The 26,106-nt window shown below is 43.7% G+C and overlaps 1 protein-coding gene across 1 annotated transcript in view; it reads right to left on the reverse strand.

The window, feature by feature from the left end:
• Positions 1-26,106, reverse strand: part of MYBBP1A (MYB binding protein 1a) — a 61,648-nt gene that overhangs the window by 4,500 nt on the left and 31,042 nt on the right. Inside the window, exon 24 of the mRNA XM_056347634.1 lies at positions 10,705-10,818. Coding sequence (XP_056203609.1) covers positions 10,705-10,818 — 114 coding nt within the window. The remainder of the gene's footprint in view (positions 1-10,704; positions 10,819-26,106) is intronic.

A 26,106-nucleotide genomic window follows, 5' to 3' on the forward strand; every position in this document is an offset into this window, starting at 1 on the left:
TAGACAGTGGTTTGCCCCATCGCAGCCTACTTCTCTAGAGAAGGCTGCATGTGGCCAAGCCTGCCTTTGCTTGGAATTTGACCATGCCAACGCAGCCAACAGGCAAGGTCCACCCCAGGCTCAGCATCCTCAGTTCCTCAGGCAACATGCATCACTGCACCAAACCTGCACCCAGCAGTGGAAGGTCGTAGTTCTCCAGGAAATGCAATCTCTCCCATGAGACCACCTATCTCTTTTGATCCGTTCAGACTGGAAGTAATTTTAAGGACTGAGCAAACTTACTCCATCTGTATCAGCATAAAGCTGACAAATAAAGTAAAAATCCTCACAGATACTGAGAGAAAAAAAGGAATTTATTCTCCAAAGCAGGCTCTTTCAGTAACGACACCCACAACAGAAAAATAACGATACCCAGCAAGAGGGTAAAGAACAATTTTAGCAGAAAAAGTGGGGAGACCACATAATAGCTGCAGGAACAGAGGCCTTCAAGGGGCATTATTTACTATCTGTACAGGCCCCACACCCTCAGAATACCTGTTTTAAAAAACAAAGATAGTTATTTCCTGACCGGGATGGTCCACTCAAGCCCTGTATTAGAAAGCCACCACGTTCTACTGGCTGAAATTCATGCCATAACTACATCTGACTATCAATACCTTGCTAATTACTCTCTCCTGATATAGACAGATGTGCTGCAACTCTATTCCAGAGCTGTCACTACCCTACAAGGTCACACAATTTAATAGCTCTAAAGTCTCTCAGATAAAATGAGAAACAAATAGAGAGGGGGGGTGGGGGTGGTTTAAAAAAAAAATTAAAAAGAAACCTTCACATGTAGGATGTAACACCTCATATGCCACGCACACTCCATTTATTAGTCTTACCACAATAAATAACAATAATAAATAACATCAACAATAATAAAAACAAAAAAGCCTGATTTGCATAACAGATTTCTTTGCAATTTGAAGAACAAGACACTGCCAGGTGAACAGTCATTACTTGTGGTTGAAGCAGCTTTCAGAGAGGCTGTTAGGTTGACATCCTTATTTTGCTAAGTTGCATACAAGTTCACAGTGAGAGGAAATCAGTACGGATTGTCAGCTCTTTGGAACAAGAAGGATCAGTGCAGTACTGTGAGAAGGAGCCACAGTGAAGCCAGCTGTCATTTTTTCTTTTTAATATGCAAACATTTCAGAATTAAGAAGGTGTTAAAAATAAACTGCGTCTTCTCTTCACCGTAGATGAGAGATGTACACAACTGCATTTAAATTGCACTGGCTCGACTCTGGCTGTTCTTGCTGCCATCCCTACTTCTCAGAATTGCCCTGATCCTTTGAAGGGTTTGAAACAAATCCTACTGAAGTCAACAGAAAAGTCCTATAGCTCTGAAAAACACCCGAGGGGCTGATTTTCAGAAGTCTGCAAACAGTTTTCAGGTGCTTGGGAAATTGGGAAGTGTGTCTAGTTTGGGGTGCCTTACCAAATTCATGCAGACCTGCAGAACAAAAAGGGTGGCTTGCCCAGGTGGAGATAGAAAATACCACTAGTCTAGCAACATCAGTTCTGTAAGACTAAGCATTTATATTAAAAGGAGTGTTTTGCATGAGTCTGGAAACACAAGTGCAGTTCCACCAGCATAAATAGCCAGAAGCTATTCAGTAGAATTTAAGCGCTTTGCAAACAGCTTTGCAAACTGAAATGGATCACTTTTAAACAGCACTCAGAGAAGACCAGGAAGGAACAAGAAGGAGTGGTAGTGGGTGGAGAAGCCGAAGGAGCAGCAAAGAAGCAGCAGATAATTCATTTCTACAGTACGCAGTTTTCTCTAGTCCCGAAGCAGAATGGATTGGCTTTAAGGAAGCTGGATTCAGATGAAGTCTTACTGTTTCTCAGTATGTGTCTTTTCCCTTTCCCTTCTGCTACAAAGGGTGTGAAAGAAATTTACTCCGAAGAGCACAAAAATGCCAGTACCTCTGTATGTGGTATGGTTGAGACAATCAAGCCAACTTAAAGACTTGAGTTCAATTCCCGCTCAGCTCAGTGTCACTTGTTATCTTGATCTCCTCACCACTGCCTCAGAGTACTTCCCCACTGCACGCCACATGAGATGACTATCTTCTGTCACACGTTGCTTCACTCTCGTCCTCCTAGCACGGGGAGTGTACACGGCGGAGCTTTTGCTTTTGTGGGATCTGCGTTAGCATGCAACACCAAGAGAAACATGCTGTGCTCTGCTTATGTAAAAGCAGCTGACTTTGGACTGGGGCTGCTGGCAAGCCTTAGGGAACTGATCCCAAACTTCTTCAATGGGAACTGGGTCTAAACCTCAAAAGCAGCCTTCCCAAGTATCTGTCATAATTTCTTGCTACATAAGGTACCAACTGTTGTCTGTATGTTGTGAGTTCGCACAGCAGATCGCTTTGGTCTGCTCCCCCCCTCAGCTATCTGAAGAAAGATGAAATTAACAGTGCCACCCCAATTGTGTAGGTCAATCATTTCACAGGCCTACCATGATTTCATTGGGGGAATATATAAAATACAATCATAAAATTAAAGCAAAAGCTATTATGTAACAGATGGCAAGCCGCAACACATGGCAAAAATGCCTTGAAAAGGAAAGCAGTATTTCAGTCATCTGCAGCATCCTTAGGAGAGCCTCAAACACTGATTAGATCACAAAAGACTTGCGCAAGGTTGGCAAGTATCTCCATTTTACACAGCAAGACTGAGGCACAAAGCAGGGGTTTTGCTTCCAGCTATGCTACAGGTCAGTGGTGGAGGGTTAAGGGAAAACGCAGAAGAACTCGTCTAACCACCTGTTCTGTGATTCTCTGCCATCAAGCACTCTTGGCAAGCGTACCCAGCTCTCCCTTCCCTGGCTCTGAAAGCATTACCAACCCGACAGCCACACAACCCAATCACTCGATACTAAAAGCAGAGAGACCACATGACTTCTACTCAAAAGCTACACTTGCATCACTTGCTGATTGTGGGGGTTTTCTCCCATTTTCTGCTTTTCTTACTCTGCTCCTTCAGTAACAGCCAGTCCCAAATTCCAGGGAACCCCGGTTCCAGTTACAGCTCAGTAATACCTGTGATGGTTAATCATGCCTGCACATCTGAGCTGTCAGCAGATCTAGGCAGGTCATTTTCCAAAAGGAAAAAATACGGAGGCAGTTTTCACAGCTGGAACTCCCATCTCATCTCAAGCCAATACAGCAACACAGTTCCTGCCTCACCCTACATGGATTCAGCAGGCAGAGATGGTTTTGTCTTGTATCAAACACGCTGCTGCCGAAACCCTCTGGCTGTTTCTGGTAGAAGGCACTCCTGGATCCAAAGATCTCTGCTTCTTGGACTTCTACGAGGAGAAGGAACACACTCCCAGCATCTTATCAATCAGTGTTTTTTCTTATATTCCCCACGGAGATATCCCAACTACTGCAGGATCCAACCTTCATTCCATTTCTCATTGCACTTCACAACATTCCTTCATCTTTACGAAGCATAAAACAAGTTTGTTAGAGCACAGGAGGTAAATACCTGCAGCAATTCAGTCATACAATTAGGACAGAGGGCTGGCAACTAGTTAACCTAGCTCTGTGGTTAACAAACTGAGGCAGCTCTATGCCTCAGTCTCCCAGATAGGATGTTAGTCTTAGCCTAAACCTAGTTTCAGGTTCCCCTGAAACCTGCCACACAGCAAAAAGTGATGCATGTGCATCCAGAGCCAACGTCAGCATCCCAGCCACTGCCCAGCTTTCCCTGCAGGGGATATGGCAATACACTGTTACATGGAGCCAGGCAAGATTTCTGGAAGCCTCCACATTCGCACTCCCCTACAGTCTCAGCCTGCCTGCACCTCTGCCCCTTTCACAGGTACCACAGTGGGGGACACACTTAGCCCAGACTTAAAAAGACACAGCAGGATCTATTCTGCTACCAAGAGACGAGCACGTTTCCTAGCTGGAAATTGGAACACCATTTGATATTTAAGCATTCCCAGCACATCCTTCAGCCTATTTCATTGTTCAAAACAAACAGCCCAGCCCTTCTGACAGATCCATCACTGCTCCGTGAGCTGGAGAATCCCAGCCAACCTGCATTCTTTCCGCACACTGCGCTATCTCCATCCTTCCCCCTCCTCCCCCATAACAGGCCTGGTGCTGATGGATAAATGTGCGGATTCATGGCTGAATAAAGTGCCAAGTGCCTTCTGCAAAACATATACCTCCACCCGCCCTGCACGACCTTACACTCCCTGCCACAGCCCCAGGTTGCTAAGGTAAATTCTCTTCTCCAGCTGTAAATAGTTCAGCAAAATTTCCACCCTACTGAATGGTCACAGTCACGACCAGAAAGCGCTGAAGAGGTCTGCTCTCAGCACACTGACTGCTTTCACGCCGACTGTGAAAGCGAAAGCTTTGCCCTAGCTGCCATGCTGCATGCGGGGGCCCAGAGCAACAGGGTCCCTGTGGTGGGCTCACACCCCGAGGGGCTCCAGCAAGTGGGTTTGGGGCCCTACAAGCCTGTGCCTTTTATCTCAGCCAAAGCACAAGTTTTCCTACGTCAACATACAGGTAAGCTGAGAGGTTTGGGAGGGGCACAGCCTTCCTCTGCTATTTAGAAGCTAATAACAAACTGACAACCAAATTATTTTAGTATTCTGTGTGCTCACAGCTCCTGTTATTATCCAATGTAAGCACCCTCGCCTCACCTGCAATTACACTCACATTTCTCCTGAGAGGCAAGAGGCAAGCCAGCATCACTCCCTCAGTTTCGCAGAGGCTCACAGAGGCCAAGTAACATGACTGAGTCACACAGATCACGACAGAGCCAGGAATCAACTCTGAGCTTCCCAAAACCCAGACAAGCCACCCTCAAATACTTCCTTTCATGACAGTATTCACTCTACAACAGAGGAACCCAAGCTAGAACTTAGGGTTAGATCATGAAAGACAAAGAAGGGACGAGAGATGAGTATGCTGCTCCACACCAGTTTCCAGATGCATTTCCAGCTCCACGTACGCAAGGTACACGAGCACACCCAGAGAGGGTCTCACACCACCCACCTGAACAGGACGGCAGCTGCTGTCGAGAGCACTTAAAGAGGAGAAGAAAAAAAAACCCAACACAAAAACCCCACCAAAAAAAACAGTCCCTCCTCCCTCCGTTCTCTCTCACTAAGTTTCTGCAGACAAAGTACAAGTGTTCAAAACTTTTTTCCTTGCATCTCTAGCAAAAACAAGTCAAGAAATGCTCACAAAGGGAAGGGAACCACCAGGTTTCTGCTTGTCCCTGACTGAGAGAGGAAGGGAAGGCAGGGGACTAAGCAGACCCCTATGTCAAAGGGTATGACTAAAGGGCATTTTTTGCATTTTTGCAATATTTATTTTGGCTGTTACTGGAGGGAGGAGCCCCCAAATCCGGAAGCCATTCTCACAGAAAATGTCAATGTTTTCCCAAGTTTAAAGATCTGATTTTTATTTTTTTTTCCACAGACCACATGAAAATGCAGCAGGGAAATCCATACAGGGCAGCTGAGGGAACAGAGGAGAGCAAGTTCTCCACAGAGACATCCAGCATTCCGAAAGCATGTCAAAGATATCAGTTAAATCACTACTGGCCTCATTTTACAAGCTAAGAGGCTGAGAAAGGGCAATGAATTAAGAATTTATAAAGATGGACAGATAAAATTCAGGCAATCTTCAGGACAAAAATTGAAGAACAGCTTTTTTAGAGATTTGATGAAGTCATTGTTAATAATTCATCTCCCTACAAATTAAGACCCTGATAATCAAATGGGATGCCCTTCAGAAATGAAGGGCATGTCTACACTGGAAGGCTAGATAGTACACCCCTCTCTCCCCCACACATTCTGAGTGGTTCCAGCTAGTTATTTTAAATCCCTCGCTGAACAACACAATAGCCACAAAGCCCTCTAATGCCACACAATAAAAAAAGTTGTCAGCATACAGTAACTTTCAAATGATACAAGTCTTGGAAAAGAGGTCTTGGGTTATCGATACCATCCCTTGCACAGCCCATGTCTACATTCATGCCTTTCAATGGAAACACTGCTGCCTGCCCAGTCCGAATATAAGTAACCACCTAAGTGGAATCACATGTGTCTCATTAGGATTATGTGTATATTTATCTGAATGTCTCCACTATCGGTGACTGGGAAAGCTCTGGTCTTGCACTGGACTTAGGTATCAGATTCTGTGAGCGTTTTTACGTCCTAGGATGCCTTGATCCCATTTTGTTTTCTACCAACCAACCTGAACACTATCCGCTCTGCCCATCCCTTATGACACTGACACAACAAGCAAAGGAAAAAAGAGTAATAAAGTTGGGCTGTTCCTATGATGTACTTACTGCAGAAGAGAAACAAAGGAAACCCTCAGGAAACTGCTGTGTACAAGCTGGAGAAAGCAGTTTAACAACAGTTTTCGGAGGGCTGTTCTGTATTGGAGTTGCTCAGCCGTGAAAACACATTTTCTGGACTATTCCTCAAGATCCTTTCCCACCTCCCCCTGACTTTCACATCATAACTGTGAGTTTCAGCTTAAGTTGGGAGTTACACAAAGCACCTCAGCTCAGGAAGGCAAGGCAGCCAGTCTCTGCCAAAGGGATGACAAAAAAAGGTAAAAAAACTATGTATTCAGATCCTGGAGCTTCCTGCCCCAAATCTGTCAGTGAGTTACTCAAAAATTGGCACAGGTTCAAGATCACTCTAAAGCCAAGACAGCACTTTTGTAACCCACCAGAAAGAAAACAGAAATATATCTAATGGGGAAACAAACACCAGCAGGTGCCGGCAATGACAACTGGGAGAGCTGGAAGACCAAATCGAGAGGCGCTTGACAGAGTCAAAAAGACAGTGTGTGTGCCCTAGCAGCAACCCCACGGAGATCCCACCAAAACCGTGGGGCAGCTCCTTGCATGAAATGGGGAACCTGGGCCTCACCTTCTGCCACCAGCCTCACTGCATGACTCCGAGCAGTCTGGACTCACAACCACCAGCACCCTCCTTAGGTAAGGCAGGGACAGGGATTGCTATCCAACACCGGGCTGTTGTGAAGCCAAGTTAAAAAACAGATTGTCCATGCACAGAGTGTCTCTGGGATGTCTCAGGAGACCAGAGTTTGATTCTTGGCTCAGCTAACAGCCAAGCGTGTCATGTGTCATCTGTGAAACGGGGTGAATGACTTAAGTAAATACATTAGAACTTGGGTTTATGCAAAATACTTTCTTCATTGCATCAACAACTCACTGGTTTGAATTTCCTTTGTAAAGTGCTTTGAGACCTACTGATAAAAGAACAAAGCTCTGGAAGAGGAAAAAGTTTCTGTCAGTCTAGGATCTCAGGTGAGCTCTGTCATTTACAATATGAAGCAATTTCTTTATATTGTAAACATAACTGAGCCGTCTAGACTCCCAACATTAGAATAAACTTGAATAACTGTAGTAACATTCTGCTTTGTGTAAAGTAACTATTTCGGACTTGGGAGGCCAAAACTGTGCCAAAGCTACTTCTCTGCTTCCTCACCTTGGCAGTCGCAGGGCTTGTGGACAAGGCTTTCTGCTCAGGAGACCCAGCACAACAAGCCAAGAGCACCAACAGCAAGCAGAGCTCTCGTAAAAACAAGTCAACTCCGAAGCACCCACTATGATACCAAGACTTGCCTTGCCAACAGTAAGGAGATGGCAAACATGAATTCCTCATGACTGTGATATATGTTTTATAAGCATGCTTAAACATTTTGGGAACAAGTAAGGTCAAGTTAGCTTATGCAAGCACAAGAGCCATTGCCTCACAGCAGCCAGAGCTGCTATTTCAGGAAGCTGTCTCTTCGCTTAAAAGTTCCTGGCCGTTGATCCTCCCTCATCTGCCTCTTAAGTTTTGCACACATAATTCAATGATATCCAAGACCACAGTTTTCTCACATTGCTTCTTTCCCAGCTCCAGAACATTATCACTGCCTAAAACCATCCCAGGCTCCCCGTTCCTCACCTGGTGCTCTGCAGGTATGCAGTGCAATTACAGACGGGATGACAGACACCAGGAGACAGCACCCCATCCCTTCACAGCCTTGCAACGGCAATCCTGCACTTCCAGAGCTACCAGCCCCATAGCTGCAAATCTGACCAAGCAGAGAGTGCAGCAAACCCTTCAGGTAACAGCTCCGTTGTGAACAATACCGCTGCTTGAATTACAAGTATTGTCAATTAGAGTTGGACCTCCCAGGTTATTTCGGACTTCTCCCTGGGTCAAAGAAAGGTATAAAGTTCTGCATAATCATTTTTTCCTCTTAAATAAAAAAGGCTATTTGTAAGGGATAGTGACAGGAATGGCCAATGACAACAACTGCAGATCCCTTAACTAGAGGAAGGGCAATAAAATGTCTTCATTTTCCACAGCATCATGAGTTACAGCTCTTAGTCCAGGTTCTCATGGGTAAGCATTCACATGCCAACATTTACCTGCTTACACGGTCACCTCCAAAATCATGGCTGACCTGGAAGGGCCCACCAAAACAAGTCTCCGATGAAAAGGGACAAGACTGAGCTGCAGGAGAAACTCCCTACCCTCTAGCTAAGCAGAGGTGTGTGTGGACCTCAGGGACAGAAAGGGCTACCATTTAGCCCAAGCTCTTGCCCAACACAATGCAAACTTACCTCATAATTTCAACAAGCAGGCCATAACTCCTACCCAACCTGCAGTTTCTTTTTCAGTCAAGCACACAGCCTCCACCTGGAGATTCAGAGCTAATAAACTCTGCAGCAAGTCATTTTAATGGTGGGTTACTCTCTTTGGCAAATACATACTTTCTACAGATTCTAAATTTGTTCAGTATCCTGGACCTCTGACTTCTGCTCCAAGGGATTTTTTTTACCATCTCCAAAAGAAATCAGTCATGATATGAGCATTGTTCTACTACTCCACAGAGCCACCGTATGTTCTCACAGCTATTACTTAGAAAAGTGAGCATTTCTGCACCCCCAAACAGACAAAGAATACCTTTTGCCGCTTTAGAAAGTTTTGCAGCACAAGTATCAGCCTTTGGCTATGAATCAAAACTGGTATATGGACTATAAAGTCCTTGATCCCTCCTAGTTACAGCAACATTTAAAGACATGCAGTTGTCCCAGCTGCAAGGAGTCATACCAGCACTGGTGTTAGTGCAAGGGGGGAGCAGGAAGAAGGGAGACAAAACCCTGTACATATATGCCCACCAACAAAGCACTCTGTAAAAATGTTGGGTCAGGGCTTCTTCAGGCCAAAAAGAGCATCAGCACCTATATGCCACTGCCAGTTAATAGTACGCGAGGCCTCCTGCCCACAGGGTATACCTTGGACAGCCCAAACAAACTGACAATATTTCCCAGGAATTTTTCTTTAAACACAAGATGACCACAGAAATGAGAGGCACTGAGGAAGCTTTGGTAAGCAAAGCTCATTAAAATACTGGACGGGTTGCAAGATGTTAAACTTTCCCTGACAAGAACAACATAAAGGCATTGTAGATGTTTGTGGTTTCCCGGTGAATCACTGAGTCCTGCAGGTATTCAGCTGCCAGAGAGAAACATGGAGATGACCAGGTTGGGAGGAGTGGCATGTTTTATGTAGCTGGAAAATAAAATCATACCCAACTCCACCCATTGGACTCCTGATGTAATCATTAAATAAAAGCTAATTAATGAAACCCAGGATTATCTGCTTCCTCAATAATTTTAAAGAGCACCTCTGAATTCCTTGATTTCAACTTGCTTCTATTTTGTCCCTCCTCGACTAAAGAAAACAGACCTAATCGTTCTGTTCCAATATGGTAAATTATAGAATGACTTAAATTACCACGTAACCAGCATTTAAAGAAGCAAGTAAAGAATGAAAGCTACACTTAGAAAGAGGTAAATACTACAGTTACGTAGAAACACCAAGACTGGAATCTCTCATGTCATCAAGTTTGGTCACCGCATCATAACATTAATTTGGCTGCTTGGTTCCCCCCACATCAGTCCATGAGGATATAATTGAATGGCATGTGCTTCTTCAGTCTCCTGTCCCACAGATCATCCCCTACATAATAGCTGCACCCAAAAACTGTCTTCAGGTACAATCTGCACTTGCCACTGAATCAGAAGCCCCGCAATATCTGTCACTGTTTTTTCTGTACAAATTATTTTCCAATGAATGCATTTAAAGATTTCCCTGAATCAGTAAAAGAGTCTGGTCCAGAAGGCCTGCAACACACCAGGAGTCAGAAGTCTAGTGTACTTCAGCCCTCTCTCTTTGGCCCTGAAGTTCATTCAAATACAGAACTTCCATAAAATTTTCTGAACTGAAGTAAATGTTCACACCTCTCAACTAAAACTTTCATTTTTTAAAACCACCTTAAACTGATCTGTATGAGTGTATTCCCTAAAACTTGAGCTCTGTCCCTCGGATTTGTACACAGGCACTGCTGGGCTGTACCAGACACACTGCTTGCACTCTGAAAATACGTCTAAAGTGGTGTTACAAGAATGCTGTAATTCTGGTGGACACTACTGGGGCCTGGTGCAAGCTGGCACAACCCCTCTAAGATCAGTTAAGCCAAGCACAGTTGCAGCCTCCAGCTCTGAGAACAAGCAACACCAGTAAAAGCAGCAGCCATTAGGTGCTATCTATATGTTTAACACGTTGAAGCTTGTTACCTCTGTCACTTGGCTGATGCTTTCTCTGATCAATTCCTCCCACTCCTCCTCTGTCATGAAGAGCTTCAGTTCACGAAGTAGCAGAACCTTCTGGAGAAGCAAACAGGCCTGGGCCTGAAAGAGAAAGGGAAAAGGAGATGTGAAACTCCACACTCTCTAGGGAAGGTGTTAGCAACGCAAATACCCACTGAAGCAAAGAGCTAGGCACAGCATCCAGGGAACAGGCATGTTACAAATGCTGCATATCCTCACCAACATGTATGTCGCTGGTAGAAAACATTCTCTAGACCCTAACAGAGTCACCCCCCAGGAGACAGGGTGGTGGGTTTTGGTTGAATGCACATACTTAAAAGAGAAGGTCATAGGGGAGTAGAGGGATCATGCCACTTCTAGATTTCGGCATTAATAACCAAAACGCGCTTTAGTAGCTGCTCGGAGTGCATCACTGTCAGCCTCCAAAAGTCTTCAGGCAACCCTCTGCATGACTGTACACTTTGCCATGCCCTGATGAATACAGCAGGCACAAATAAACAAAAATAAAAGCTGGCAGGTTAGCAAATGCTTCGTTTCAACAGAACTCTAGATAGAAACTGCTGTTCAGAGCAGCACTCAGCCTTGCCCTGGAGCCAAACTTGATCATTAAGCCTCTACCTTAACACGGCAATGAAAAGAATAGCCACTAGAAAACCAACAGTAATCTGCAATCTTCTTACAAGGTCTTTTTTATTCTGGAATTCCTATTTTAAGGCTTTCTTAGGTACAAGAAAAATGCAGCGATAGACAAAAACCAATGATAAAAATGCAGAGAATACACTAATGAGAACTAGTGCAAATAGTTTAGAGTACTTAAAGGAAATTTTTTTGTAGCAGCATAAAGTTAGTGAGCAAATTCTACTCACATTCAAAAAAAAAAAGGTTGCCTCTAGCTGCTATCACACAGACTAAAACTGAATACAGTTATAAATATTAAAAATCATTGGGAATTACATCAAGAGTTAATTTCATCCAAAGAAATCAAGGGCTGCCATTTTTTAACCACATGTTGCAACTGAACCCACCCTACAGAAAACAACTGAGCACAGCTTGTAAAACTCCTTATCAAAGACACCATTGAGATCAAAAGTCTAAGAGTCCTCAAGTAAAAATGCAGCCTAGTGACACCCAGAGTGGCTTCCAGATACCCCTTGGGTCCAAAGGAAGCAACCTGGAAAACATGTAGCAAGAGGCTAAAAACTGGCCACGTGGTACCCTCACTTACAGGGGAGAATTTTTAGGGAATTATTTACTGAAAAATTCAAAGTGATGAAAGAAGAAATCCCTGGATCTCCTGAGAGCGCTAAGGCCGTTCAAAGTCATGGGCAGTCAAACAGAACACCTCACAAACTCAAGGAGGTCCATGTTTCCTATCCAACATACTTCTGGCTTCCGGGAGGAACAGGACACTGAACACAAGACACTCACCAGATAATTCCAGCACTCGTATTGGTGTTACAACAGTCTAACGTCACACATCTATGTAAGCTTATCTCAGTTTGCACCAGTATGGCCGATGAAGAGAATTACCCAAATAGAGCGAGCTTTCACTTGCAAACAAGTATGTTCTTTACTCCAGGGAGAAAAATGCAGGGAACCAACAAGACTATGTCAAAAGATTTACATTGATTTAATGAGAGAGCACATCCTAATGCCATATTTGAAGCAGTCAGGCTTACATATTCCTTGTAATTATGGGGAGGCTGTGTCTTACAGAACAAATTATGGCATGCCTGCATGCATGTACCAAATGTAGTGGAAAGTCACTTCAGTGCAATTACAAAGAGAAGGCGACCCTCGGAGCAGATGAAAGGCCATAATTCATTCTGAAAGGCTCAGGCAGGGTCATAAACCTCAAGGCACTGACCCTTTCTTTGACAATTACAAAAGCATTCATACTGCAAGTGGGTGCAAAGCACAGAGAAAGGTCCTAGTTAGGGTATCCTGACAGTACCTCAAGACTACAGATTTACTCAAGAGGCTAACAGAGGACCAGAGGCAACAGTGACAAGGGCCTTCTCAGGAATTGTACCAGTCAGCAGTGGGTAAGAGCACTGGCAAGTCAATGAGGGAAAGAACTGGAAAGAAATCAAAGCCATCCAAAGGAACATTGAGATCTGGAGACCCAAGACTCAAATGCTGGACTGACGGAACAGACCCTGAACGGGACCTAGTCCTCAGTAAGCACTAAGCTTGAAAATTATTGTAAAAGAAAGGAAAAAAAAACCACTGAACATTCCCTTCTGGGTGTCATAAATGAGGAAGTCAAAACACCCAGTCAACTGAGAATCCTGGCTGGTGCTATCACTCTTTAGTAATTTTGTCACACTCATAGCTTTCATGCCTCCAGCCCATATATTAGATTCAAGCAAAGAGAAAATACGTTTTGAGTTCCACGTAATTAAAACATTGCTATTGCTGTACTCAACACAATCCTGTGTTTCCTGATTGTTTTTTAACCCAATGATAATCTAGTAATAAGCATGAACAACTTTTCTTGTTTGAAAGAATAAAAAGATTTACTTGCCGATTGAAATAAAATTTGACTTAAGAACATCTCAGTCAGAGAGCAAACGTGACACAAATAATTACAAGGTGCTCAGTGCCCAGTATGATGCTATGCTGTAGTTTAAGGTTATCATATTCATCATAGAGCCAGTGACTCTTCTATTTCTAGACCCAGTCACTAACACGTAGGTCTCGTATAGCCTATTTTTCTGGAGCAAACTGCACAGTGAAATAGCCACAGTGAGAAGAACTGACATCAGTAGAGTCAGCCAGAAAAATCGGAGGCAGAACCAAAGCTAAAACCCAGTTCTTCAACCCCAGTCCCAGGGTAAACCTAATAAAAAACTGCACTTCCCACTCCTCCCACTGATGCCATCCCATCTCAGCAAGTTCAAACCAACACTGGAGGGGCACCAAGTTCCTTTTTCAGAAAGAGGTGCAACCATCACACCTCACTTGCAGCATCTATCAGCATGTGAAAAAGGATCCTGGATGTCATCTGAAGATTGCATAACAAGTAAATGTACTCAGAGAAAACAATCTAGCAACCAGGACCACAAAGCTGCCACAGCACCTTGGAACGTAATAGTCCTCAGCAATGGCTCTTCAGCCACAAGTTCATCTGTCAGGGCTAAGAAACGTCAGATCACTGGCTGGAAGGGCGTGAAACAGCTGCTATAGAATAGTCTCTGGCAGAACTCACAAAAAGGACTTTAAACACTCAAAGAAGAATCACTTTCATGACCTCCAGAAGCTTCGCCAGGTAACATATGCTTAATGTTACTAATATAAGAGGGGCTAAGAGTATGAGCACTTTGCAGAAGGGAAGACCCAAAGCAAGTCAGATCTCTAGGAACCATTTCCCTAAGGTCACAAGGAAACAGCTCTCCCTTTGCAATCCATTTTCCTTGGTTTATCTTCTCAAATAAATGGGCACAATGCAGCTGAAAGTAGATACAGAGGTGTGAACATCCATGCATTTGGAAGTGAATGATCACCTCCCCCTCACACCTGCTTTAGAGGGCTAGTCAGTGTTTCCAGATATCACAAGCCATCTTACTTGCCCATCTTGACACATCACACTAACCTTATTTTTAGCAACCCAGACACTCAACGTTTTTTATAAAAACAGCCTCAAAAAATGCGAGGCTTTTCAAGCCATATCCTGAATGAGGCTCTTCCCATTGCTAGCGTCCAAAACTTGCCACGTCTGAAAACACACTGCTACCGTTTGGTGGTGCTCCTGTGACAATACCAGTAATCCAAAAAGATCCTTTAGAAACAAAAAAATAGTCACAAAATCTACCTATTTTCTGTTCCGTGAAAGAGGTTCTAGTGTGTGTGCGCATGCATGCAAGAAAATACATGTGTGCAAGAAAATTACATGAATGCAAGCATGCAAGATGTTTTCATTCACGTTAAAAAAAAAAAAAAGGCAGCATTTTACAAGCTTGCGCTCAAAGACACAAGCCCTCTCCTTGCTGAGCAGTAGGAAAAAGACACAGTAGTAAAAAGAAACTTTCCCCATACACAGATCACATGTCTGATTCCTGTCAGCTTTCTTACACCTTCCTCAGAAGCAGTTGGGACCTGTTCACTAGAGGAGGCGCTGACCTTACACAACCAACCAATTCCTACCTCCTCACCGAGGCTTTTGAAAGGCAAGGCCACACACAGAACACCTCAGGAGAAGCCAAGCCACCCCAGCTCCTTCAAATCTTTTGCATCAGAACACTTATCAACCTCCACAATTTCTCACAGTCCATCATTTACCCTTAACATGTTCATGATGTTTCTTTTAGACATGATACAGGGTCAGCCACATGTTTTACCATCACATCAGAGACCAGCAGCAAATTGAAGTTTTGAAAGTACTCCCACAAAATCCAACACAGACCTGGAGCTCAACAACTACCCAGTTCTGTCCCTCTCCCTCCTGCCCTCCCCAGCACCACTGGTATTTTGAAGTATCTTCCAAGCATTTGGCAATTTTGGAGGCTGTCAGGACAATACTGTTCCCAAGAATATCATAGAGAATCCACTGCATTTTCTGTGCCAAATCAAGCCTGCTCTGTTCATGACAGCCCTACAAGAGAGCCAAGTATTATCAACACTTCACAAATGGACAAAAATAGCAGAAGACCCAAGAGTCCCAGCTACCAAATTCCAGTCCAGTTCAGAAGAGAAAGTTGTCGTCCCCCCAATATGCACAATCTCTGAAACAAGAACATGTGAGAAGAGTTACAAGCAGCTGACAGCCACATTAGAGCTTTTCATTAAGGGCAGAGGAGAAGGCTGCAGCCCATCCTGCGCCCTAGGAGCCACCCAGTTGCCTAATCAAAACATTTTCTCCTTAATGTCAGTTTTTGAAAAGAAAGACCATAAAATGGTAAGATATAAATAAAAGTGAAGTCTATTCAAGCAGAGATAGTAGATACATATATACACTCCCACATATACCTATCAACCATATGACTAAATGAGCCAGAAACAGTCATTATCAGTCCATGTGGGAGAAGAGAACAAGCAATAATGAACTACGGCGCTGACCTTGTGATTTTCTGTCAGCTTTCTTTCTTTCTTTCTTATCTACAATGATTACACAAAATCCCATTCAGTATAAACGGTCAAGATTTTTTCCTGAAATAGTAAACATAGTCACTGCAGTAACCAAGATGGGCTGGTAATTCCCAGATGTGCTCATCTACCTTATTTAGATGCTAAAAAGGAGTGCAAGCTGGCGGGGTTGCTGGGTTATACAACCTGCCTTTACCATTGACAGGAAAGGACAAGACACACAGCCTGATTATTAAAAACAGCGAGCAAGGGATTAACCCTACGAATTCAGCCACTGTTTTCTTTTTTTTTTTTTTTCCCTCCATTTTTTTCATTTTCTTTTCATTGTTGAAAGCAAATATCTGGCACAGGCGTAGCAGCCACGTAGGGCAGAAGAGCAGCTCTCCCCAGTCCCCATCCAGGTGACTCACCATCCAGGTTAGCTGGATGGAGAGCAACAGATCAAGACATCTTTCCGTCACTGCCGTTGGGAAAGAGAAAGCCAAAACCAAACAAGCCTTTGCAATGCTGTAGAGATCCTGTTTGCAATCTTGAAGACATGAAGGCATGACCTAAATTCAGGGCTGTTTTTCAAAGAAAAGCACACAGTTAATAGGAAGGCTCTTGTTTCTGATGCAAAACCAAATGCTTTTCTCAGTTCCCAGTGTTTTAGGAAGCTGGCTGCAGGTGGCTTTGCAAGCAAGTGAAAAAAGACCACACAGACACACTCCCATGAGAAAAGACACTGAAATCAGCAGTTACCCATCACCCAGACACCATCAGAGGAGCAGGAAACTGAAGGTGTGTCCACACTGCAACATGCCAGACATCAAGTCCGAGTTTTCACACAGCCGTTTTGTCAGATGATCTCCAAGTAGCTCCCAGGCTACAGCCGATTAACCCTTCCAAATTCCCCTAAGGCATTTCCAGCTTACAGGAGAGAGGCGGTAAATTTAACTGGTTTGCCTGAAGCACATGGCAGGCCAGGAACATCTCATTAGGTCTGACCCAGGACAATATTTGAGCTACCTGACACCTCCTTGCTCAAGGTAACAGAAGCAGTGGGGACTTTAAATCCTTACCAAAGACACCAAGATAGACTTTTTTCCCCACCTTACGCCTATCACTTTTGCATCGTGGACACAGTTTTATCTACATGGAGCATGTCACCAGCATGGCACCAGCTTCTTTTTCCCTTGATGTAATATATACACAAGAAGTAAACGTTATCTGGAAAATTACAAGTTTGTGCAACTCAAATATATTTTTAGAACTGAAAAAGCATCAGGAGCTTTAGTGCTATCATTTCACTGCTCTTGGAAGTCCAGGAGACAAAAATATACAGGTGGTATCACACCACACAGGTTACTGGTATTTCAGAGCACTCACTGATGTCTCCCTTCTGGCACACACATTACAGCAGCACAGCATAACCTGACCTGCCAGCAGCACACATTATAAAACAGCAGCTCATAGTATGTAACCCTCAGCATTAAGGCTATTCTACCACCACAGTGATATGGCAAAAAATAATTGCGCTTCTAGAAATTCTCACCTCCCAAGCCCTTTGAGACTGCAATCACATGAATCACATACTGCATTTGTGACAAATACTACCAGGAAAGCTGAGGTGAAAGACCATATGCTAAGAATATGGGATATTCTAAAATAAGCTTGCTTTGAATTTTAAGAAATAATCAAACTATGAAATCAATTCCTCCGCTCTCTGCCATTTGTTACATATTGAAAAAATAAAATACACAACCAACCAAACCCTCCCCCAACCCCAAACCCACAGCAAGCTCCAGCTTACAGGAGTATTGGTTATAGGAAAATAACCTGTCATTTAGCACTACAGGGCAGGATACCCAGAGCACCACAGCAGAAGTCTCTTCCAATTACTGTCAAAGCTTTTGTAAAAAGAAAACAAAGAGCATGCAAAGCCATGAAGCAAGTGCCAATCTATTGCCAACTCTGCTCCCACAAAACTACTCTGTTTTTACGTTTACACTGGATGTGGGATGGAGAGAAAGGCTCCAACAGAGTAGTCTTGAGTTTCAGGGCTTGCTTTTCATTTCTCTGCCACATTTGTTTCATGCATTTGAGCATTTCTGAGCCTATAAGCTACAATTCTGGTTCATAACAGTTCGGCAGGCAGAGCTGAAGTTAGGTACGGCCTAGAAGCTTATCCAAAAGGGCAAATTATGAAAGGTAAAGGAGAATAAGGCCCACAACAATGGCGCCCCCTGTCCCCGTTCACAGCAGGCTGTTCAGAAGGAGCAGCAGTTCTGTTTATGCTATATATAGCAAGCTTCCTAACCTTCCTTGACACATTAAAATCAGAATTACAGAAGACTCAGCACTCCAACACTGCAGGCAAGACAACCTTCTTGGCTGAGAGCCATCATGACAGTATTTAACAGACAACTTCAACTTGTGACTACCTTAAAACTCTGGAGTTTCACCTGTTAACCTCAACAGGACCAAGCTGCAAATTCTTTGGGGGTGGTGAGAAGATGGGAAAAAAAGGATTCTTTCCAAGTTAAGGACAAACGAAAAATCATCCTTCAAGATCCTTAACAAGTATCCTCACTGAACAAGCATCAAACACCGTTTCTTTAATTCAAACATACAAAACTTACTTGAAGGCTTTAGATGTGAAAAGTGAAAACCAGAGGCGATTAAGAAACATTTGCCAAAGCAATTTTCCTCAATCCACAAGCTATAACTACAGTATTTCACATGGCACGCATGCACACATGCAAGCAAATGTTCCATAGATGTTTCAAATTCAAGGTAAAGGGAGGATAAGGCTGTGGCTTAAGAAAACTATTTTTGAGAACAAAAATTAATTTTTAACTTCCTCACCACTGCTAAAACAAGGCACACACAAGCCGTGGAGCCAAGATTCTCATTTAGCAGCTATCTAAAAGGTTTCGGAGTGGAAAACACTAGCGCCTTCTGGGAGAAGCAGGACTGCAATGACAACACGGCTGGCGCATGCAGTTATGCAGAAGTGCCCATGCCAGGCCACCCGAGCATCTCCATAACCAACTTTAGGTTTAAAAATGTGCTGCCAGTCCTCCCAGGCAGCATTACACATTAGACTTTTACCCCAAATTTACCCAGTTGTCTCCCCTGGTTAAGGGACCCAGGGAGTGCCCATCCTGCGCCCTGTTCGTGGCTGCCTCCTCTGTTCAGCCTGGCCCACAGACACCGCCAGGCTCAAGCGGAGCTCCAAGCCCCACCGGGCACCACGCTGCAGCAGCCAGGCTCAGAAAGCCACCTGTGACGAGCTCTGGGGCAAAACAGGCCTGCGTGACAGCACTGCCGCAGCACGGTGCCTAGGCCGTGCAGCTGCCCGCAAGCAAAGTCAGAGATACCTCATGCTGGCCCAGTGAAGACCATGAAAATCTCTTCTGCATGAACATCTGGCTCAGGAGCTGAATTTGGTATTTCCTATTACAATCCAGTGTCTTCAGACTAATCAATCAGCTTTCCAAGCTTATTGATCCATCTTAATCAAGATGCTCCCTCAGCCAGCCTTGACAAGGTCCAATATTGCTGTCTGAAGTAGGCAGGACACGTGGCCAGCACAGAAGCTGTCCTACCAGAGGCCAGTTTCCAGGCTTGCAAATTTTTCCTCCTGCCTCCAGAAACAGGCAAGGCACAATAATGCAGCAGACACCGAGCAGAACCCGCCACCCATCAACCACTATGCCCTGCTCCCACACCTTCCCTGTGCACCAAACGCCATGCTCTGGGCCACAAAGGAGTGTCCTCCTAGCCCTCCCTCTGCCTGGCCTTGCAAAAAAACCACAAAATAGGAGATTTATGAGCCCAGGAACAAAATTCTCCTTGCCAAAAAGTGATCAAAACAAATGATATTTTATAGCTTAAATTAAGCTTCTGCGACAAATGGATAAGACAGATTTTGCAACGCTAGTTAATTACAACATGTAAAGCATTTAAGTGACACCTAAATTACATTTTACAACTTTGGATGACAGAGGCAATCTTACTCAGTGTACTCCCACCGAACATCCTACCTAGGTCATCAAGCCTTTGCAATTTTCAGTGGTTTAGAATAAGCCAACCTCACTGCAACAGTTTAATGCAAAATAGATTGTACCTGTTCCTAGTAAAAAAGCAGTTTTCTGTGATACAGCAGGATGCTTTCCGGCCAGGAACATTTAAACAACTCGCAACAGCTTGCATTATTAGCACTTGAAAATAATTGTCACACACGAGACACGTTTTGCTCATTTGACTATCGTCATGCAGATGATCTGTTTAGGTCTTCTTGAGTGCAAAAAATTATCAGCGAACTCTGTTGGGTCTGTGGGTTTTTTATATCCACTTCTATTTCTAAACCTCTGAAACAGCCAACACCCGTCTCTCTAGCTGGTTTCTAAACAAGCTGAACAGTAGTTTGCAAACACAAAGGTTTGTGTGTCCTCTTAAGCTGTTGGAACATACGCCAGTAATTCCCAGCACGGACCAACTTCTCAGTCACTATCTCAGCAACAGAAAAAATGGAAAAGCAATCACCTGCTCATCACCTGCTAGGCAGCAGGCAAATGGGGTCTCTCACCTCCATGACACAGGCTCAACCCCAATGACTTGGCGATAGTGGAAATCGCTTGCTACAACACCTGCAAGTAGGGGAAAACCAAATGCACAGGATGCAGTGCTACATTCCAGTCTTGGTCCTCACTATCCTGCTTTTTGGATTTGAGGTTTTACAGCTAGGCTTACTGAAAAGAACAAAGCTCCCTGGAAGACAGCAATTGAGAAAAAACTGACTGTGAAGAAATCTTCATCTTCTACCCCTCCTGCTCACTCCCCTCTCCCCTTTATTTTTATTATCATTCACAAACCTCTTCACCCGTGGCTCAGATATCCTGCTTTAAGCAGCAGCAATGAGAAGTTAAGAAACCTATACAATTCTCCTACTATTCCCAAGGCTCTGAAGAGCAGCTGTCACATCGATCAGATGGGCTGTTAACTTCATTCTGCTGCTGCTTACTTGTCTATACTACAAAAAGTTTTATCACATTAGCTATGCTGGCACATCCTCCTCCTCCACAACATGAAAACAGCTATTGCAAGACACAAGCACTTAAACCACCACCGCTCAATCTGGCTGAAAAACATGGAATGAGCTACACCCCACAGAAACCACCTTTATATAATGCAGCTGCACCTACACGAGCTATGTCAGCCTTAGTCCTATAGGGAAAAAAACAGTCATTGCCTCCACTGACAATCACACCAGTATGGTTTTTTTACATGTACTTGAGCCAGGAGAAAACCCAGGACTAGCAGTCAAGACACTTGAGCAGCCTGCCTGCAGACCAAGGTATATATATGGTATTCACTTACATACCGGTTTCTTCATGCCCTAAAACATCATTATTTAATTTGTTTAATCAGGGACTCTGCAAATCATGTTCTCTCCACTGCTGCTGAGTGGATTTTTTTCCCATGCTTGGTTCCTCTGCAAACAGTGCTCTGGACGATGCTCTTGTCAGAGCAAAAGCCTCATCTTCCACTTGCCTAACCAGAGGAACTAATTTGTGAAAGCCTGCTCACTCCAGCAGGACATTTGTGCCCAATACAAGTGGGCACATGTACAGCTGCTTCCTTCAGCATCGTTCTGTTGGCAGCTAGGAAAGGAAGGGGGGAAAAAATCATTAAAAAATAATTTTAAAAAATTATCAAAGCTCCCTCCTACAGTCACCACAATCTAACAAGAACTAGTGACAGAAATAAGGTGTTGCCAGATTTTAAAGGCAGTAAAGATGAGTCAGTACACAGAGGGAGAAGACTTGACACCGCAGTTTTTCAGAGGATATCTGCACATTAAATACTGCGCTTCACTGGCAGGCTTCCTGAAGGGTCTGCAGGACATTTGGGCAGTCAAAACAATGAACATGTAAAATAACACACTGGACTCCTGGTCCAGGCCTGGCTGATGGTATTAAGCTCTGAATACTTCATTTGCATACAACAAAGATACAGCTAGTGAGCATTCAGGGCTGGGGAAGACATTATTTACCCTTGCGCTCCTCTTTCACCAGAGGCCAATAGGCAGACCCTCAGGACACAGCAATCAATACAGAACAATCCATGGATCAGTCTGCTGCTTTGGTGAACAGAGATTCATTTCTCCCAGGGGTAACCACTTACCATATCAGAAAGGCCAATCAGTCTTAATGTTTCCCTCAAAAAAAAAAAAAAAAGGTCAATATCTTATTATCCTAAGTTCTTGAAAAATAAAAAGTTGCCATAATTAAGTGAACCATGAGAATACGAACTAAATCAGTAGCAGAACACAGATATCAGCACCCATAAGCACTGACGTTTTCTTGCTTTTTCCGTAATGCTCAGTTACAGGATTGAAACGGGGGGGGGGGGGGGGGGCGGCGGAATATTGGTACCACAGGGCATACTGACATACTGAGACTAGAGGAGAAAAGAACGGCAATGGATTCTGTGCAATGCATCCAAGCCTCTCCCTTCCCACATTAAAAAATAATAATCAGGAAATATGCCCATTTCCCTCTCCACTCCTAAATATACTTCCCTCCCAAGCAAAGAACAAAGTCACAGTTTAAAACAAAACACCTAAGACAATTTAGTTTCTTAATATGGTCCTGTTTACTTTGGAGCATTTCCACTTTGCTTTTCCAAACTCCTCACTCTAAACACCAGAGCCAGAAATGCCCTTTTGTTAAGAAATCAAAGCAGAAATTCTCACAGAATGCCCCAGTAGCTGAGGCTCAAAGGAGTATTACCAAGTATCAAGAAACCTCTCGCAAAATCATCTGGGGCATTATCCTTTCTCTCGACCCTAGCTTTCCTCTTGAAAAAAACCAAACCTATCCCAAAGCTGTCATTTTGATAATTTTTATTTTACACGCATACAACTGTATTATCAAACATCAAGAAGCTCCACTGACACCTCAAGTTACTTGCACATGTTGGCAAAACCAAAACTGTCCCTGCTCCAGTTCCCTCATCTGGCTGCTCTTCACAACACCTTCTAAGCCAGATGTCTCCTCTGCACAAACAAAGCCAATTTTCTTCAATTCAGGAGAGACATGCAATAGGATTTTCTTTAGACTATACAGAAGGCAGTTACTGCATAATGTGGCCTATTTAAAGGGACTTTGCTCAAGTCAAATTCAATAATTTAGGAGATTTAAGAGCAGTACACATTCAAAAGAGAAAACTCGAGTTGCCTAGGCATTGTGTGCCTTTTAGCTGCTGTCCTCAATTCACTAGACCAGTCTTGATTTTGCAAGGACAAAGGTTTTCATCTTTTGAGAACATTTATAAGCAGATAATAAGAAATTAGAATTCTAATCCACTCAAACGTCCACTACTGAAGTTCAGCTTTCAAGCAGTACAAAAAAAAAAAAAAAAAAGTACTCACACGTCAGTAAAATTGTTAGCTTAGAACATTGAAATGAACAACACTGCTAAGCGAAAAAAAGAAGTTGGAAATTGTACTGCATTGAACTCTGTAGATTCATCGATTCACATGCTCACCAGCAGACCTCTCCATTTTGCAGAATCCACTGAGAGAAGCACCATGACATGACAGACTGCACATGGCTCTCAGGGAGAGCGACATGGCTGGAGACCATATTCTGCTAGGAGATGGCTGAGAAATCCTGCAGAGAAACCCAAACTCCTTTCTTGTGCTTTAACTTCTGCAGAGTGGCATTTGAATACACAGCAAGGGAAAGCAGAAACACAAAGAGCCAAACCCCATTCCTCCTGCACCCCTAAACCACAACAAAAAGGGACCTACCACTTCCTACACCAACTCTTAAGAATATCCTTGTAAGTACAGCCTAGGTTGGCGTTTCATTTGACACTGCAACAAAACACTTGCCCGCTCTTCACTTGCGAGCACAGTTGCTCGTTTCCAAACAAAGATCCAACAGCCCACTGTAAACAGCAGAAATCATTACCGAAAACTTCAAGAAAACAGGATTCTATGCTAATGTTTTTGTAATATTTTGTAGCATGAATATAACTCCAGCCTGTATGACTGAGACAGTCACCGATCTCATCTCAGCCCCAGACATTTCTTCCCATCCTGTTTTCGTTATGCTGTTATTACATAAATGGCAATGACCTTGCCTCCAAGCAAACTTTTCCCATTTGCTCTACACAAGTCCCTACTCATCAAATTGTTGAAGGGGCTATGTTTGTCAGGCTGAGCAGAACACACTTGGGTGGTTCACTCTTTTTAAAAACTATCAACTCCCCATGTGTCAGATGGCAAGTTTAATTTAGTAGGCTAGGAAAATTACTCAGTCTTGGAAAATAACTGCAATATGGTATGTATCTAACTCAGCGAGTCCATCCGACATGCAGGGCTGTTCAAGCTACTGATCAGTCCCACCGTTGGATAGCTCTTGACAGCAGCTACATCTATAGTAACAACTAAAGTATATGTGACCTTTTAATTCTCTTACTTCCTCCCAGCAACAGATTAAAATGTTTCCTCCATTAATGAGGATTTGCTACACGATCATCACAATCAGCTGAATGGCAGTAAGCAGAATAAACACAGTCTCTATCTCCACAATCAGAATAAAGAGGCAAGTAGGAGCTTTTTCATGTTTATTTGCGCTGCACCAAGTGTGGTGGAATATAAACCCCGGGACTGCTAAAGGGCAGTTTCTCTGTGCCAGTCAATTAATGCCTGGTATCATTATGGATTTGTATGTGGGCAATGCAGGCATCTATCTGCTAGACACTTTTGCAAAAGACACAGCGGCCATTAAAAGGCCCCAAGAAATAGAACCAAAAAACCATTATGACAGAAAAAATAAAGAACCATAAACAGATAACAACATGTACAATGCTCCAAAGAGACCCTGTAGACTCAGTGACAGGGGTGTCTTGTTCAACTGAGATACACCATGAGCACACAAAGTTCTCAATGCAAACACAAGTAAAAACTCGTGCCATGGGATTTCAAGCATTCCGCTTAAATGCAGTCAGGAGGACCTGAAAAATTTAACGAGAACTTTTTAAATTTCCAACCATCTCACACAAGTGAGAGGAAAGGGAGAAAGAAACACGCCTTACAAAGCAGTTCATCAGAGCACACTACATTTTACTATGGCATTAGACATCTTTCCACAGAACAGCAGAGAATATTTGCAGATGCTGTCAACGTCCTCCAACTCACCAAAGGAAGACAGTTTCTTTGAGCTCTCCCAGTGCAAGAAACGCTCTCAAAAATGAAAGGTTAGGATGCAATAATCCATATCCACAACCATCCTAAAGGTCTAGGTATTAAAAATCTCCACACAATAATGTAGAGCGCTTTGGCCCTGACCCAGCAAAGCACTCAAGCATTCAGCTATTTCCCCTTCAACTTCAGAGGGACAGTTTACATACCTAGAGCTAGTTCATGTCACAGGGCTTTTGCTGGCTCATGATGAGATAGCTCAAAAATGTCCAAAAGCCCACCCGTGGTTCAGCTTCACCTTGCAAAACACAGGATCTCCTTGACCACCTCCTTAGACAAAAACAGGAACAGGGGCAGGACACTGACCAGAGCCAAAGCATGTCAGTTTGACATGCATTTTCCAGCTGCAAATAATTTCCCTTTGTTGAAGAGAGGGTGCATGCTGAACAGAGGAAGACACAAAGGAAGAAGTCTGCAGGCAACAGCCACTGTAACACTACATCACACAATAAGCTGTCACTGCCTGTGGGTTACTACCCTTGGAAGGTCTGCTCACCACAACTGGACCCCGAGACAAGCCCCCCCGTAGTGACACCTCTATGGAGGACACAGGCACAGCGTGTCCTACCTCTGCTGAGAGGATGGAGGATGCTTTGAAGGAACGGTACCTTTCAGTCCCGGCCTATTGCTTAGCTAGCACCGGCAGCCCAGTTCTCATTTCTGAGGCAAAGGAGGTAGAACTGAACTGGTGCTGATGCTTATCTGGGGAGCTTTAACTTGCTTCATTATTAGTAAGAGCTTATGCTAAATATTCCATAACAAGTCCTTTCTATACCACCTGCTGGAAACTATCTGTGAGAATGCAGGCAAGGCATGGTGTGTTAATGTAGTGATCCATTCATCTATTGCAGCATGAGGAAGAACACTCCCAAACACGCACATAGAGGGGTGCTGGCTTATGATGCTTTGCAGTGCTTTTAGTGTTCTTGCTATATTAAAGTTTAATTACTTTTTAACTTGGATATTTACATAGAACATAAAACAGAAAGATAACTGTCAACCAGCCAGGACCTCTTTGGCAGGAC

The sequence above is a fragment of the Falco biarmicus genome, chromosome 1, assembly GCF_023638135.1.
Source record: "Falco biarmicus isolate bFalBia1 chromosome 1, bFalBia1.pri, whole genome shotgun sequence".
NCBI classification, from domain to species: Eukaryota; Metazoa; Chordata; class Aves; order Falconiformes; family Falconidae; genus Falco; species Falco biarmicus.